Genomic DNA, 19,206 nt, shown 5'->3' with positions numbered 1-19,206 from the left:
AAATACAGCCTCAGATACTTACTAGCTGTATGACTCTGGGCAAGTCATTTAACCTATTTTTCCTTAATCCACTGGAAAAGAAAGTGGCGAAACACTCCATTTTTTTTGCCAAGAAAACTCTAATGACAATATGTTCCATAGGGTCACAGAGAACCAAACATGGGTGAATGACTGAAGAACCACAGTACACCAATGTGATTAAGTGACAGAGACAATAAGGACAAGAGAAGTTTAAAAAGGGAGAGTGTGGAGTGGATTAGGGTGACCAGCAAAGGCTTCAAAGAAGATCCAACCTAAAGTGGACTTCCAAAAACAGAAAAGCAATAGGATCTTCTAGGCTGGAAACATACAGAGTATTAGACAGAGGACTTCAGTTTACATGCTGCCAAATGGTTTTTATCATCCCTGTCACCCTGTGCGAGATATTTTAACTCCCTCAACCTCTTTCCTTTTTCAAGATGAGGAGGTTGGACTAAATAGTGTCTGAGGTCCCTTCTAGTTCTATGATCCTATGAGTCAGACAGTAAATAGAACTACCATAGGAAATTACCTTTGTTAACAGATAAAGCTGAAAAAATAGATATGGGGATCAGATTTTTCCAGAGCAGAGAATGTCAAGCTGAAGAGGCTTTGGGAGATTTTTTCTTTTTAAGCAGTACTGAAGTAAAATGATGAAAATAATGCATTAGATTAATTGAGTAGTGATTGTACAGGATTAATTGGAATTAGGAAAGGTTAGACAGAGACCCCTTAGGAGACTTGCAGTTGTCTCAGCAAGTAATAAGAACCTAAACACATGAACCCTCAGTGGAAAAGAAAAGGATAAGGTAGAAATGAGATATTTCATAATGGAAGAATCATTTCTACATGGTGACCAATTAAATATGGATAGAGAGGACATTAGAAATAATTGAGGTTTGGAGCCAGCATGGTTAGAAAAATGCTGGGATTGCTGTCAGAAATGGGGAAATAGAATCAATTTGGAAGGAAAGATGATGAGTTTAAAACAAAACTAAACATACAGAGTGTCAGCCATTGTCAAATATTAATCAAAAATGAATTTTTAAAAATCCTATAATTTAAGCCATGTAAAATAATAATTTTATAATAATTATATATATATGTGTATGTATATATATAGTATGCATATTTAAAGACATTTATATTTGAAAGAAACTTATAGTTATTTGTATGTGTTTTATTTATAAGAAAACTTGAACTAGTTACCTAATTATTTGAAAAGTTGATAGTGTTACTTGGTTTCAGGAACCAAAAAACCTATTTAGTTTCTCATTTAATAAAGTATAACAAAAAATGCATCATTTTTTACAGCATTAAAATTGATTGTACTTAACTGTCTTGCAGAGACTCTACAGCCCCTGGAAGCTTGGGGAGTTAATGATGTCCCTTCTGTGTCACCTGCCTTTTCCATCTTTGAAGATGGAAGTAAAGAAAATGCTGGGTAAAACAACATAGTTACAATAATAATTTGGATTGCAGAATGGAACCTTATATATTCCTATAGGTTTCAAAGATTTAGAGCTGTAGGGAATCTCAGCAATCATCTTGTCTAAACCTTGTACATATGGTAGAGAGGGAAAAAGTTGGATTTAGAATCAAAGGACTTGAGTTCAAGTCTGGTTACTTTCCATCTTTGTGACCTTAGACAAATCATTTAAATTCTCAGAACCTCAGTTTCCTCATTTATAAAAAGAGGAGATTAGACTGGGTGTCATCTACAGCTTTTCAGTCTCAAATCTATGAACTGATAATATTACAGATAAGAAAACAGGCCTAAGAACATTTTCATGGATTATGATATGTAGTGTGTAACTATCCCTCATTCTAATTAGAATAAAATTAGTACAGCATTTTATTTCTTATTTTTTCCAAATACATGCAAAGATAGTTTTCAACATTCACCTTTGCAAAACCTTATGTTACAAATTTTTGTCCCTTCCTCCCCCCACCCAAAGACACTAAGCAATCCAATATAGATTAAACATGTGCAATTCTTCTAAACATATTTCCATAGCTGTCATATTATGCAAAAAAAATCAAATCAAAAGGTGAAAGAAAAAAAAAAAAACTATGAGAAAACAAATAGCAACAACAAATTATGTTTTGATCTACCTTCAGTCTCCATAGTTCTCTCTCTGGATGTGCATGGCTCTTTCCATCACAAGTCTATTGGAATTGCCTTAAATCACCTCATTGTTGAAAAGAGCCAAGTCCATCCCAACTGATCATTTTGTTGCTGTGAATAATGTTCTCTTGATTCTGCTCACTTTATTTAAGATCAGTTCATGTAAGTCTTTCCATATTTTTCTGAAATCAGCCTGCTCATCATTTCTTGTAGAAAAACTATTCCATTACATTTATATACCATAACTTGTTCAGTCATTCCCCAACTGATGGACATCCACTCAGTTTCCAGTTCCTTGCCACTACAAAAAGGGCTGCTAGAAACATTTTTGTACATGTGGATCCCTTTTCCCTTTTTTATGATCTCTGGGATACAGACCTAGTAGAGAATCTCCTGGGTCAAAAGGTATGTACAGTTTGATAGCCCTTTGGGCATAGTTCCAAATTCACAGCATTTTAAAAAGTAGAAAATGGTTTTACATTACCCAAAGCTTCAAAGGGAAGCCATTTTCTAACTAGGGAATGTTCATTAGTAGATGGAGACTGATTGTCTAACCTAGCTCCATTAACTCAATGAAAATTTTCTTACAGGGATATAATAAAAGAAATAGGGCATTTCAAGATATGAGAGAAAACTCATTTTCTAGGAACAGGAAGAGCTGCAGAAAAATCTTGGAAAGAAAAAATGAATTCCTAGGTGAAGAAAGGGAGGCCATGCTATCCAATTTACTACCAAACCCTTTCCTTTTGTGTTGAAGCTTTTAAGTGGAATATTTAGGATTCCCTAATTTATCCTTCCAAGTGAATAAATCTATAATTTTGCATTAGAAATTAGTTAAGTTATTTTGGGTTTGTTTTTTTTTTTTTAAATCAAATTTTGCTTTCATCTGTTTCACTGATTAAAGGTTATCTATATTGATAGAATTCTTAACTAATAGGACAGTTGATTTTTTTTTTTTTTGTCACTTTCATCTTTTCATTTTATTTAGTTTGTCTTGTTTACAAATTTGACTTTTTTCTGTGCCACTTAAATTTATTTAAAAGATTTCCAATCCTTTCTAGATTAACACAGCCTAAAAACAAAACCATGGGAATAAGATTCTTTGGTGAACGACCTACAAGCAGATCTGCTTCCAAATCAAATGTAAGTATAGTAGGAAGAAAGGTAGCATTCAAGAATCTTTATGAATTTGAAATTGTTCAACTCATCTGCCACAGACATTAAAGGGAACAATATTTATTTATTTATTTGGAAAAAAATGTTTTATTAAGCAGATGAGAAGAAAGTAGGGGAACACTGGGAATTGAATGTAAAATATTAGCACTACTGTCTATCTACCCAGGTTACTTATACCTTCGGAATCCAATACTTAATGAACAACAAGAAAATTGGATTTACACACATATATTATATCTAAGTTATACTGTAACACAATGTATGAGATTGCCTGTCATCTAGGGGAGGGAGTAGAGGGAGGGAGGGGAAAATCTGGAAAAATGAATACAAGGGATAATGTTATAAAAAAAATTACTCATGCATATATGCGGTACAAAAAAATGTATAATTATAAAATTAATAAAAAAAGAAAGTAAGGGAAAGGGGGGCGGAGCCAATATGGCAGAGAAGATACACAAATTTGTAAGCTCCCTTCTTCCCTCAATACCAATTAGTTAAATCAGCCTCAAAAATAAGGCTGGACTGATAAAAACCACTAGGATTAGAAGCACAACTTGCCAGCTGAAGAGACTCTGGAATTTCAGCAGAAAAGGTCGGTTCCCACGGGAGGAAAAAAAAAAAGACCAGCACAGACAGGGTTAGGTGCTAGCATACTGCTTCGATGGGGCTGGGGAGAGCTTTGGGATCAGAGAAGCCACTGAGATAGAGGAATCTGACACAGGCTGTTAGCTCTTCTCTGCTTATAAAACAGCAGTTCAGAAGAGAAATCAAGCCACTTTAAAATATAAAGCCAGATCCTAAACCCACCCCAATCCGGAACATATCTCGGCAGGGCTGTGCAGCCGCCTTCTGCTTCCTGGGGCTATTCTCCTTGGGGTAGTTGAGAGCCTGAACACAGGGACACAGCCCGAGGCAGCCTTTAATCCAAATAGTGCCGGCTCAGCTTGAGGCAGTGGAATTCTAGCAGCAGCAGAATTCCCAGAAAAGCAGAAACTTTGAAGTAGGGACCACGGTTTTCGGGCAGATACTTCTGTTTGAGTGCAGGGGCTTTTCACGTCAGCTGCTGATATCCACGGCCCCACAGGAGGCATTGGCTGGGGTTTGTGATGCATTCACTGTTCAGCCTTAAACCTCAGGGCAGTCACTAGATCGAACAGCGGATCCTTCACTGGGCACTGCTGGAAGCTGCAGCTGTGCTAACCACCTCTGAGGCATTTCCGGGAGAGGGGAGGGGAACACTCTCCAGAGCTCTCTCTTAGCTCAGGTGCAGGACTCTGCATCCATCCGGTCTGGGAGGAAGCTGGTAAATAAATAAACTTCTTACCCCAAGGGCAAACCCCAACAGATTTTTAACAATGAGTAAGAAGCTGAAGAGAACAATTGACACCTTCTACACAGAGAAAGAACAAGTATCCAACCCCGAGGAACCCAACACCAGACAGTCTCCAAATAACACCCTAAAGGGGAATGATACCTGCCCCCCATCACATAACTCTCTCCTAGAAGAGACTATTAAAAAGTTAAGAGAGTTTGAAGAAAAATGGGGAAAGGAAAGAGAAGCTATGATAGGGAATAACAATGTCCTGAAATTTGAGTTGGAAAAAATAAAGAATTCACAGGAGGTGCAGGGAAACAAAATTTGTGAATTAGAAAAGGTTAAAAAATCACAGGAAAGTAGGATTTTTGAATTGGAAAAAGAAAATAACTCACTAAAAAAAAATTAAGGAAGTGGAAAAAAATTAAACAGCAAAATAATTCATTTAAAAACTCAATTGGGCATATATAAAAAGAACTAAAAAATGTGAATGAAGAAAATAACTCATTAAAAATCAGGATGGAACAAATAGAAATGAATGATTCATTGAGAAACCAAGAATCAGTCAAACAAAACAAAAAGAATGAAAAGCTGGAGAATAACATCAAATAATTACTGGGAAAATCTATAGACCTGGAAAATAGATCTAGGAGAGAGAATCTGAGGATCATTGGACTTCCCGAAAACTATGATCAAAAAAAGAGCCTAGATTCTATTTTACATGAAATCATCAAAGAGAACTGTCCAGACATAATAGAAACAGAAGGGAAAGTAGGCGATGAAAGAATTCATCGAACACTTTCTGAAAAAGACCCCCAAAAAAGAGGTCCACGGAACATTGTGGCTAAGCTGCAGAACTACCGAACTAAGGAAAAAATATTGCAAGCAGCAAGAAAAAAACAATTTAAATATCAAGGTACCATAATAAGGGTCACACAAAATCTGGCTGCCTCCACATTAAAGGATCGAAGGGCCTGGAACCTGATATTCCGAAAGGCAAAAGAACAAGGAATGCAACCAAGAATAAACTACCCAGCTAAGTTTAGTATTTTCTTCCATGGAAGAAGATGGTCATTTAATGAAACAGAGGAATTCCATTTGTTTCTAAGAAAAAAACCAGACTTAAACAAAAAAATTTGATCTACATCCACAAGACTGAAGAGAAGCGGAAAAAGGTAAAAAGAACTCTTGAGAATTGTATCTCTGTTGTGGATATACAGAAAGTCCAAATGGATAATTTGATTTTACTGATATAATATTTTTTAAAAAGGGAAGTAGTAAGGGGAAGGAGATAGTATCAGAAAAGGGGGAAGGAGAGATAAAAAGAGGGAAATTACATCCCAGGAAAAGGCATAGAAAATCTACCACATCTAAGGGAATTTAGAGAGGGGGAAAAACATTGTGTGAATCTTACTCTCATCAGAGTAGGCTCAAAGAGTAAATAATTGACATATTTGTTTTTCAGAGAATTCTCTCTCACCTCATTAAAAGGGGGGAAAGAAAAAGGGAAAAGGAAAAGGGGAATAAGGGAAGGGTACAAGAAAGGGGAAGGGACTTAAAAGGAGGGGGGAGGGATACTAAAAAGGGAGGGCTGCGCATCACAAGTGGGGTCTATAAATATTGGAGAAGGGGTTCAGGGGGGTCAAGGGATTAAAAAAAGCATAATCAGGGGATAATATGATGGCAGGAAATACAGAATTATTAATTTTAACTGTAAATGGGAATGGGATGAACTCTCCCATTAAACAGAGGCAGATAGCAGACTGGATCAAGTCAGGACCCTACAATATGTTGTTTACAGAAAACACACTTAAAGCAGGGAGATACATACAGAGTAAAGGTAAAAGGTTGGAGTAGAATCTATTCAGGTAAAGCCAAAAAAGCAGGGGTTGCCATCCTTATCTCAGATCAAGCAAAAGCAGAAATTGATCTAATTAAAAGAGATAAGGAAGGAAACTATATCCTGCTAAAAGGTAGCATAGACAATGAAGCCATATCAATACTAAACATATATGCACCAAGTGGTATAGCATCTAACTTCCTAAAGGAAAAGTTAAGCGAGTTGCAAGAAGAAATAGACAGCAAAACTATAATAGTGGGAGATCTCAACCTCGCACTCTCAGAATTAGTTAGGTAAATCAAATCACAAAACAAATAAGAAAGAAATTAAAAAGGTAAATAGAACATTAGAAAAAGTAGGTATGATAGACCTTTGGAGAAAACTGAATGGTGATAGAAAGGAGTATACTTTCTTCTCAGTAGTTCATGGAACCTATACAAAAATTGACCATATATTAGGACATAAAGATCTCAAAATTAAATGCAGGAAGGCAGAAATAGTAAATGCCTTCTTCTCAGATCACAATGCAACAAAAACTACATTCAATAAGAAGTTATGGGTAAATAGACCAAAAAGTAATTGGAAACTGAATAATATCATCTTAAAGAGTGGCTGGGTGAAACAGCAAATTATAGAAACAATAATTTCACCCAAGATAATGACAACGATGAGACATCGTGCCAAAATTTGTGGGATGCAGCTAAAGCAGTAATAAGGGGAAATGTTCTATTTTTAGAGGCTTGTTTGAACAAAATAGAGAAAGAGAAGATTAATGAATTGGGCCTGCAACTTAAAAAGCTAGAAAAAGACCAAATTTAAAAACCCCAACCAAAAACTAAACTTGAAATATTAAAATTAAAAGGAGAAATCAATAATATTGAAAGTAAAAAAACAACTATTGAATTAATAAATAAAACCAAGAGTTAGTTTTATGAAAAAGCCAATAAAATAGATAAATCTTTGGTAAATATGATCAGAAAAAGGAAAGAGGAAAATCAAATTGTTAGTCTTACAAATGAAAAAGGGGATCTTTCCACCAGTGAAGAGGAAATTAGAGAAATAATAAGGAGTTACTTTGCCCAACTTTATGGCAATAAATTTGTTATCTTAAGTGGAATGGATGACTACCTCCAAAAATATAGGCTTCCTAGATTAACAGAGGAGGAGATAAAATGCTTAAATAGTCCCATTTCAGAAAAAGAAATAGAATAAGCTATTAATCAACTCCCCAGGAGAAAATCCCCAGGACCAGATGGATTTACATGTGAATTCTACCAAATATTTAAAGAACAATTAGCCCCAATGTTATATAAATCTATTTGAAAAAATAGGGGATGAAGGAGTCCTACCAAACTCCTTTTATGACACAGACATGGTACTGATACCTAAACCAGGTAGATTGAAAACTGAGAAAGAAAACTATACACCAATTTCCTTAATGAATATTGATGCTAAAATCTTAAATAAGATATTAGCAAAAAGACTTCAGAAAATCATCCCCAGGATAGTACACTATGATCAAGTAGGATTTATACCAGAAATGCAGGGCTGCTTTAATATTAGGAAAACTATTAGTATAATTGACCATATTAATAATCAAATTAATAAAAACCATATGATCATCTCACTAGATGCAGAAAAAGCATTTGATAAAATTCAACATCCATTTCTACTAAAACCGCTTGAGAGTATAGGAATAAATGGACTATTCCTTAAAATAGTCAGGAGCATATATTTAAGACCGTCAGTAAGCATATTATGTAATGGAGATAAATGAACCTTTTCCCAGTAAGATCCGGAGTGAAACAAGGTTGCCCACTATCACCATTACTATTCAATATTGTATTAGAAATGCTAGCCTCGGCAATAAGAGTCGAGAAAGAGATTAAAGGGATAAGAGTAGGTAATGAGGAAATCAAACTGTCACTCTTTGCAGATGATATGATGGTATACTTAGAGAACCCCAGAGATTCTAATAAGTTATTAGAAATAATTCACAACTTTAGCAAAGTTGCTGGATACAAAATAAATCTACATAAATCCTCAGCATTTTTATACATCACCAACAAAATGAAACAGCAAGAGATACAAAGAGAAAATTCCATTCAAAACAGATGTCGAGAGTATAAAATATTTGAGATCCATCTACAAGAAAAGGCAGGAACTATATGAGCAAAATTACAAAACACTTGCCACAAAAATAAAGTCAGATTTAAATAGTTGGAAAGACATTCAGTGCTCGTGGATAGGCTGAACAAATATAATAAAGATGACAATACTCCCCAAACTAATCTATTTAGTGCTATACCAATCAGACTCCCAAGAAACTTTCAATGACCTAGAAAAAAATAACAATTCATATGGAAGAATAAAAGGTCGAGAATTTCAAGGGAATTAATGAAAAAAAAGTCAGATGAAGGTGGCCTATATTATATAGCAGCAGTCACCAAAACCATTTGGTATTGGCTAAGAAATAGACCAGTCGATCAGTGGAACAGATTAGGTACAAAGGACAAAATAGGGTACAACTATAGCAATCTATTGTTTGACAAACCCAAAGATACCAACATTTGGGATAAAAATTCATTATTTGAGAAAAAACTGTTGGGAAAACTGGAAATTAGTATGGCAGAAATTAGATATGGATCCACACTTAACACCATATACCAAGATAAGATCAAAATGGGTCCATGATTTAGGCATAAAGAATAAGACCATAAATAGATTAGAGGAAGAGAGGATAGTCTACCTCTCAGACTTGTGGAGGAAGAAGGAATTTATGACCAGAGGAGAACTAGAGGTCATTATTGATCACAAAATAGAAGATTTTGATTGCATCAAACTAAAAAGTTTCTGTACAAACAATTCTAATGCAAACAAGATTAGAAGGGAAGTAACAAATTGGGAAAATATTTTTACAATTAAAGGTTGTGATAACGGTCTCATTTCTAAAATATTTAGAGAACTGACCGTAATTTATAGGAAATCAAACCATTCTCCAATTGATAAATGGTTAAAGGATATGAATAGACAATTCTCAGATGATGAAATTGAAACTTTATCCACCCATAAGAAAGAGTGTTCCAAATCACTACTGATCAGAGAAATGCAAATTAAGACAACTCAGACACCACTACACACCTGTGAGATTGGCCAAGATGACAGGAACAAATAATGATGAATGTTGGAGGGGATGTGGGAAAACTGGGATACTAATACATTGTTGATGGAGTTGTGAAAGAATCTGGCTATTCTGGAGAGCAATTTGGAACTACGCCCCAAAAGTTATCAAACTGTGCATACCCTTTGATCCAGCAGTGCTACTACTGGGCTTATAGCTCAAAGAAATACTAAAGAGAGAAAAGGGACCTGTATGTGCCAAAATGTTTGTGGCAGCTCTATTTGTAGTGGCTAAAAACTGGAAAATGAATAGATGTCCATCAATTGGAGAATGGTTGGGTAAATTATGGTATATGAAGGTTATGGAATATTATTGCTCTGTAAGAAATAACCAACAGGATGAATTCAGAAAGGTTTGGAGAGACTTACATGAACTGATGCTGAGTGAAATGAGCAGAACCAGAAGATCACTATACACTTCAACAACAATACTGTATGAGGATGTATTCTGATGGAAGTGGATATCTTCAACATAAAGAAGATCCAACTCACTTCCAGTTGATCAATGATGGACAGAAACAACTACACCCAGAGAAGGAACACTGGGAATTGAACATAAACTGTTAGCACTACTTTTTATCTACCCAGGTTACTTATACCTTCGGAATCCAATACTTAATGTGCAACAAGAAAATTTGATTTACACACATATATTGTATCTAGGTTATACTGTAACACATGTAAAATGTATGGGATTGCCTGTCATCTAGGGGAGGTAGTAGAGGGAGGGAGGGGAAAATTTGGAAAAATGAATACAAGGGATAATGTTATAAAAAAAATTATAATTATAAAATTAATAAAAAAAATATAAAGGGAACAATTTAAAAAAAAGAAATTAGGGGAAAGATTGTAAGAGGAGATGACTGGGATCTCAGATGTGAAGGTGAATAGAGGTGAAGGAATAGATTTAGAGATGGAAATAGAGGAATTAAGAGTTGTTTCCTATGACTGGGAGACAGCAAAAGCAAGTAGATAGTGCTTCTGAGAGGTTTTGAGAAAAAAAGTTTTGGGGCTGAGGGGAGTTGCTGTAGTTTGCTATCAGTCTCATTAAAATCAGAGGCCCCAGATGAGAGGAAAGAAGAAAAGCCTTATACTAGATAATATAGGCTGTAAGAAAGAGGGTTAATGAGAATAGAGTAAAAGAATTTTCATCATCAAGAGCCCATCTGAGATTACTTCATTTATAGTGGGCTTCCTGTATTTTCTCCAGCACTATTCAACAGCCCTGGAACTGAAAATGAGAAGCTGAATGGTGGATTCACAAGTATGACAATTAAAAAAGAATATATGTGAAAGAATTTTTGAAGGCCTATACAAATGTAAGATATTATTGTAGAGCATCAGTTTAGGAATGAGATTCTTAAAATTTTGGGATTTGAAATTAATGAGATTATAGCAGTTTGCAAATGTGAAGAAATGTCTAATTTTAGTACGTTTAGCTTTCTCTTCAAATATCTTGTGAAATAATGTAGTGTATTCACCGTTCATTTGGATAGGGATATAGGCAAAAAAAAAAAAATATATATATATATAGATTGACAGATAAATTTGAAGAATAAGAACTTGAATATAGTTGTTAGAATTTAGTTTATGTAAATGAGAAAGAAAATCCAGTTTCCCTCTCCACAACAGGAGTGAACTAAAGAAAGCTATTTCCACTATTAATGAAAAATCCAAACTTAACCCTTCCTCCATATTAAGTGCTGATTATTGAGTTAAATCAAACTTTTGGAGTAAAATATATAGCTTCAACTTTGAAGTTGAAGGGGAAAATACAAAATTAGGAATAAGCCAAAGTTATGAAAGATCAATTCAATACATGTTTTATCTACATGGATAACATAAAAGTCATTGCTATTTTTAACCAGTACACAACCTTAGTTATTAAGCCCTCTGATCTTTTTTTACTGTTTTCTTCAGGAATCTCATCTACTTTTGTGGTAATAACTTCCAAATCTATATTACTATAGATCTGACTTTTCTCCCCAGGTCTAGTCTCTTATTTTCCGATTATCTGCTTTACCCCATACCCAATACCCACCAATACCAAAAATGTAACATGTCCAAAACTAAACTTATTTTTCTCAAACCCTAAATTGCCTTTCCTTCTGTTTTCCCTACTTCTCTCAATGGTACTATTATTCTCCTGATCATTCACATTCTAAGATTCTTTTTTAAACTCTTCTGTAATCTCCTGTAACTAGCTAATCTGTTCTGGAGGCATATAGACTTCAACACCACAATTTCTTTAATACTTTTTCTATTCATCTATTCAAGTTTCTTATTAACTCTTATCTGGATGTCAAAAACTTCCTAAATGTTCTTCTTTTCTCTAGTATCTCCCTGTTCTTGTCTGTTTTATACAGCTTTCTGCCATTTCAGTTTTTCTGAAGTATAGTTCTAATCTCTCTCCCCCTATTCAACCTTAAGTAGCCTATTGAATGAAATAGGAAACTCATTAGACTGGCATTCAGTGTTCCCTTATAATATGGCCTCAGTGTCTCTTTCAGCCTCCCACATATAGATACCTATATGTATCTTTCATTTTAGTCAAAGTAGAGTATTCATTCTTCAGATATACCTTCTATTTCTCTGTCTCCACATTTTAGCTCAAACTTTTCCTTTTGCTTAGAATGTTTCATCTATATTCCACCTCTGATCCATTTCTTCCAGTCATAATATTTAGGTCTAATCTCAAACACCTGTCCTTAATGAGGTCTTTCCAGATTCTTTTCTCTTTTCCCTCCCCATCACTAGTAAGAGAAAACCAAAAATACCCCAGAACAACATCCCTCTTCACAGAGAGAGGTTATGATGTTCATCAAATACTTTATAAGCCTTAAAGTATTACATAAATGAAAATTATAACTAATGGTAGTATTGTTATTTGTGTATGTAGCTTAACTGTCAGATTTCTAGTCCCTGGCTGATTACTTTTTCTTACTATCTTTGTATCTCTCAAAGTACTTTGCAAAAATAATGAGTCTTTGATAAATATGAGTTGAATTATATTGAATTTTCCCTCCTTTCCTCCTTCATCCTACCTGCCTGGTGTGCCATTCTGTTAGCAGGGCGATACTTTAAACTTAGAATGTCCCAGCATGATAAAACAATCCTGAATCCTCTTCTGATATTTTGTATTCTACTGTTTATAGTTTTAGATAAGCTAATCTCTATTGCCTTCATTCTAGCAAGCTCTTTGACCTTTTTTTTTAGAAATATACCAGTTAAATTATTTCAATTTCATATAATACCTTTTAAAAAATTATAACTGTAGGAAGAATCATTATTAGTTATTTCTGTAATAAGACCAAAGTAATTTCTTAGCATTTGACACTGCTAATATGTATTACCTTTGATCCATATGTTTTATATATCTCAAAAGCTGTTAGAATTTAAAATTTCTTTGGGAATGGGAAGGTTGTTACTTTTCAATCTTTCTTATATTTCAGGAAGGATTACAATCAACAGAGCCCTTGGATGATTGTACTGTATGGGGCGTACGCTATAATAAAACTTTGGCACCCAGTCCTAATAGCACAAGAGATTTTACATCTGCTGCACAACTTGCTTCTACACCATTTAACAAAATTTCCTTGGATGCATGGCAAGCCCTGGAGGACAAAGGTGATTGTTACTGTATTTTGGTGCCTTTGGATATTTTAGTATTCTGACTGTAAGTTTTAAATATCTTTTGACTTGATTTCATCATGTCATCTCAGATCTCTCTTCCTGTAAATGGCCAAGACAAATACAGAGGTAGACAGACAGACAGATAGGTAGATAGAGAATTCTGGCATCTATAGTGATCTTTTACTTTTTTTAAAATTTAATATCTTATGTTGCTAGTAAAATAGAGATATATAAGTAGCAGTTGAAGGCGTATATATATTTTAATTTGAACCAACTATATCAGACAGTTGTGTACCCTGTTCACATTTCCCAGATTTCTTAACAAATAATGAAAGCTGTCATCATCAAGGTGAAATGGAAGTTGCTTTCAAATTGAGGAAATATAGATTTGAGTCTTTGTTCTGAAGCAGTCTCAGGTTCCATGCTACTTCTATCCACTCTTCCTATGTCTCATATTTGTAATGAATCTCTTCTCCCCTCCATCTCACAGAAGGTCCAATTTTGCCTAAAAATCACTTCAAGAAATTCCTTAGGGAAGTGGCTACTTGTTAATCTTTTTGCCTAGCTCTCAAAAAATGGATGCTGGTCAGCTGATTGAATCAATGAACCATCCTCTGACTGACAGTTGAAGTAATTTTCCTTCACTGTCCCTACCTAATGACTGGAATTCACTTCCTTCTCAATTGTCTCTCTGAGTCCTGAACTCACTGCAAGATTTGGCTCAAGAATCGTTTCTGACATGAAGCCCCTCCTGATTCCCTCCCAAATCTGATGACTTTGTATTTATCTTATCCACACTTGTATGTGGGCATATTGTATGTCTGTGTACATATTCCAGGTATATATACTGTTTCTCTAGGGAAAGCATATGATCCTGGAGGTCATCCAGGAAACAAGCATTTCACAAATGTCCCATATCTTCAGTGTCTGATACATGACAGGCACTCATTTATTTTAAATTCAGTCTAATAATGATTTGTATGAGAGCTATACTTTTAAGTCCTTTCCATATTATAATCTGTACAAGCAACTTATAGATCTTTCATTTATTTAAATTTCATTCTATTAAAATTTTGTGTTCCTGACTTATCAAAACTAGATAATTATGAAAGTTCATATACTCAATAAATAAACATAGCTGATTTAAAATTCTTGGAAGAATTTCTACAATAGAGATGATGCTGAGAACAGCAGGCAGCAGTGTGGGGATAGAAGGAACTAATTATTCTCTTTCATCTTTTTCTTTGAAGGCTATTTAAGGATACCTTTGTGACTTTGTTCCTTCTGCTTGGATGCTTCACTGATGTCTTCAGTGTTAATCATTCCTCTCTATAAAGATCTTACTTATTTGAATTAAAAGCAGATTTTTACTATGTATATCATCTAAATCCAAAGAATCATTAGCCTTTCATTATCAATTTGCAGAAATCCTCTTCCATACATGCAACCACTTTACAATGTCAATAATTACTCATATCCTATAGTCAAAACTCTTTTCTCCTGATACATCAATTTTTTTTCTAGCAGCAATTAACTAAAGCAATAATGTAAACTGCCAGGAAACTCAGGTTACTAGACCAAAGTATATTTTAATGTGGGTTCAGTACCTTCTGGTCCCATTTGTTTAAAGCCATGATTACCAATTGAAGAATGAGAGAACATAATCCCTGGTTTATGAACCTTGTAAGTTAAAATTTTACTTACTTTTTTTTTTTCTTTTTTAATAAGAAAGCCTCAATAAATGGGAAAAGGTCAGGCATTAAGGTAAACTTGTCACATAGTTGATTAAACAAAGTTCTGAAAACTATTTTTAAAGAAACTCTACTTCAAATAATTTTTCCTCCAGAAGTCAATATTGTCTGTTTAGTTTGCTATTTCAGCTCCGCAAACTCAAGCAAAATTCTTTGTAGTATGAAAAACACATGAGAAATATCTAGTACCTACAATGTAATGACTGTCTCTGCTAGAAATTAATCAGTATAGAAGTTAACTGTGGCTTGAAATATCCATGTTCTTTGAGTTATATCATTGCCATCAATATTCAGCCATAGCATTTTCAGAGCCCAATTTAAATGTAGCTTCCCTTTAATCATCCATTGGAAAGTGATTCTTCCTTTCTTAGCACTCCTGTGCACCAATTATATGCCGTTCATTTGACATTTATCACCTTGTACCTCCCCATGTTTCTTGATCAAAGATATGTTTTTTTAATCATTTGTGTCCCATTTATTGCCATATATGTTGGCTTTGAGCTGAGAGGCATCATCATATAATGGAGTGAGTTTCAGATTGTGATCTGAAGACTCCTGGAGTCCCTGAGACCTTTCAGAGTATCTACAAGATCAAAACTTTTCATAATAATATTAAAGATATTATGTGAAACAGGGGTACTCTTCTCACCAAGGTTTTTGTTTGTTTTAGAAACTAATTATTTTTCATAAAATATTTTATTTATATTAACATGAGGGTTTGTCATTTTAATGAATTAATTTTTAAAAATGTATGTTTTAATTTCTAACATGGTAAATATTAGTAGCTATAATCCACATAATCAAAAGCACTTTGGGATCCTCAGTTTCAAAACTGTTAAGGAATGTTGAGACCAACAGGTTTGAGAACTGATATCAGAGTCATGAAAATTTAAGTTCAAGTGTTGCCGCAGGTATCTATTGGCTTTATGATCCTGAGCAAGTCACAACATCTCAAGGTCTCCCAAGAAATTCTCTTAAGACTTACTTGCTAATAATCGCTGGTAGTGGAGAGTTTCCTATAACAATGAAATCACAGGCATTGTATACTGATGTTCAAAAACTTGCCTTTATCTTCTCCCTTACCTTATATCTAGTCAACATAACAAAGTCATATTGATTTTGTATCTGTTAAATATTTTTTATCTATCTCTTCATCTGCTGACACCATCCTAAAACAGACCCTTATTACTAATCCACCTGAGCAATAACTACCTTGCTAGTCAATTCTTCATTATTTACACCTGCCAGTCCATCTTTCATATAATTTTCAAATAATCTCTCTTATCCAAAGATCAGACTTGATCAGTAAGTATTAAGTGCCTACTATGTGCCAAGTGCTAGAGACACAAATGCAAAGGTGAACAGTCCCTGCCTTTGAGCCCAACATTCTATTGGTACCACTCCTTAGCTCAGAAAGTGACATCACTCCTTTATTCCAAAATCTTCAGGCTTTCCCTGCTGCCTGAATCAAATTCAGAAACCTGTTTCTGGCCTATTGAAGGCTCTCTACAATTTGGTACTATCTTAACTTTCCAGTCTTATATCTTTAGGTACTTTCATGTATTCCATATCCCTGCGACTTTTTGCCTCAGACATGTGCTAGGCTTTCTTGTGAGATCATTATCACTCTTTTAAGATCAACTCAAATGGCTTTCAGAAAGCCTTCTTTGATTTCTCTTCCCCAATACTAACAAGTATATTTCTTAGATTTACCATATAGCATATTTGGCATCATATGTTTTATAGAGAATAGCCAAGATGTGTTGCATAGAGAACTGCCCTAAACTGAGAACTAACTGAGAACTTCAGGAAAAGCTGGGTTCATGTTCTGGCCCTGATACTTTCTGGTTATGTGATCCTGGTTAAATCATTTAATTTCTTAATGCCCCTCAGCTAACACTAGTTTTAATGTCAACTCTGCCTCTGCCTCTATGATTTTAAGTTCGTTGAGAAAGATATCAGTATATATTATAAAGGAGGTTCATCAGTATATATTATAAAGGAGGTTCCTCACTTGGAGCTCCCAGCACTCATGCAGTCATAGCTTTGATCCAAAAATATGTTTGATATCTTTTTTCCTCAACTAGACTGTGAGATCTAAGAGAGCAAAGACTAGCTTATCGAAATTGTGTTTCTTCCCTTTTTATGTAGCATAATGTTCTATAAACTAGAAATGCTTGATAAATGTTTGTTAAATTAATATCTTTATGTACTTCCTGGTTCTAATGTTCCTATATAGCTTGCCAACCTGGAATCAGAAAGATTCATCTTCCTGAGTTCAAATTCTGCTTTAGCCACTTAATAGCTTTATAACCCTGGACAAGTCACTTAACCTTGTTTGCTTCAGTTTCTTCATCTGTAAAATTACCTTGAAAAAGCAAATGGCAAAATCACTCCCATATCTTTACCAAGAAAACCCCAAATTGAGTCATGGAGAGTTGGTCACTCCTGAAACAATATAGCTTAATAGCTTGTTTTTTGTAGAAATTGTATCTAATTTTATTTAACTAGTGGGAATCATTGCCATATTTATTTCTGTTTGTATATATTTATTTTTCAAGTCCGAATAGCAAAACAAAATTTTCATTTCATTATGCTTTTTCAACCTATGTATATAAGACTTGACTAAAGGACATTAAAGGTTTTATTTGTGTTTTTAAGAAACTAGAGGATTACATACTACATTGGGCATTTTATAAATAACAATAGTACTGCAGAATGATAGAACTTCTAAATAATCCCTGAAAAAATTATTTTCATGTGATTCTCCCAGCTCATGAGTTGTGCTCATTACATGGAACCATATCATAATCTTGAAGCTACTTCAGTATTCAAGTTCATTAGGAAAAATGGAAAGTCACTTTCAAGCATAAAAATGATATCTGGTTTTATAAATATGTGTGCCTAGACTTTTTGTATCCATTTCTTTGAAGAAAGAAAAAAAAATGGAAAAGAAAAAGAAAGGAAAGAAGGAAATCTTATTAAAGTGAAAAGTTAATATTATAATTCTTACATATCTTTATTATATTTCTGAACTAAGCTTTCCTATGAGAATGAAGTTTTGAAATTCTAATGGAAATCAGTGCTTTTCTATGGTAATACTTTTAAATCCTCAAATCTAGTATACTGTAAATTAGGGAATATATAATTGAAGTAATTATAGTTGCTGTCATAAAGTACTTTTTATCATATGCCTTTTTTCTAATTAATTATGTTTGAATTTTAGAAAATATGATTGAAAATGATAGTGCTGGGATAACTTATGATTCCTGTAAGGAAAAATTTGTGGAGAACTCAAAAAATCAAAAACTAAGGTAATCACACATTCAAAGGTTTCTATCTCTTTGTTTCCAAATGTGTCTTTAATTTCACATCTATAATACAGCACTTAATTCTAATCTGTATGCATTATTATGTAGTTGTTATTTTAAATTGAAAGCTGTTCTCACTTAAGATATGCAGACTTGAGAAGCCAAAGAGACAAATAGCTAGAGTAGTGGTCTCATGCCACCATAAGCTTGTTCTTATTGTATTTGGAGGGAAAAAATTAAGGTACCTCGAATTCCTCTCCCCCCTCCCCCCCCAGCAAGATCATTTGGATTAAGTGCGTTGCTAGTAAGAGTTAGTGTCAAGTGTCTGAGATTAGATTTGAACTCAGGTCCTCCTGACTCCGATGCTCTATCTATTGCGCCACCTAGCTGTTCTTATGCCTCTTATTCTAAAGACATGCAATGGGTTTCAAAACTGCATGGCCATTATTGAAACATCAGAGTTCATCCAGAAGAGATTGACTAAGATAGATGAGTTATATTTTCCACAGAGCCAGGGGAAGACTCCGGGAGTAATGGGTAAGAATTGCAGAGAGGTAGATTTTAGCTTGATCATTAGCACAATTTATATTTAGATAATATAGTCATCACTTTATATAGAACTTTGAGGTTTACAAAGCATGTTTCTCACAGCCCTGTGAAGAAAGTAGTGCAATCCGTATAGATTTTTTTATAGAACTAAGGTACCAAAAGGGCAGTTAATGCCTGAGTCAGGATTCAACTCCAAGCATGCAAACTGTTGTATTGGATCAATCTATACTTTTAAAGTTTGCAGAGGATTTTCTTCATAACACCTAAAAATAGAAAGAGCTGCCTTAAGGAAGTGGTGAATTTTC

General features: G+C 34.3%; 1 protein-coding gene across 1 annotated transcript in view; it reads left to right on the top strand.

Moving 5' to 3' along the window:
* Positions 1-19,206, top strand: part of BUB1 (BUB1 mitotic checkpoint serine/threonine kinase) — a 52,176-nt gene that overhangs the window by 20,442 nt on the left and 12,528 nt on the right. The window contains exons 14-17 of the mRNA XM_074287670.1: positions 1,366-1,462; positions 3,208-3,289; positions 13,110-13,284; positions 18,268-18,355. Coding sequence (XP_074143771.1) covers positions 1,366-1,462; positions 3,208-3,289; positions 13,110-13,284; positions 18,268-18,355 — 442 coding nt within the window. The remainder of the gene's footprint in view (positions 1-1,365; positions 1,463-3,207; positions 3,290-13,109; positions 13,285-18,267; positions 18,356-19,206) is intronic.

The sequence above is a fragment of the Sminthopsis crassicaudata genome, chromosome 2 (assembly GCF_048593235.1).
Source record: "Sminthopsis crassicaudata isolate SCR6 chromosome 2, ASM4859323v1, whole genome shotgun sequence".
Taxonomy (NCBI): domain Eukaryota; kingdom Metazoa; phylum Chordata; class Mammalia; order Dasyuromorphia; family Dasyuridae; genus Sminthopsis; species Sminthopsis crassicaudata.
Note: the sequence above shows the minus strand (reverse complement) of the source record. Positions and strands in the feature narration are given on the sequence as shown.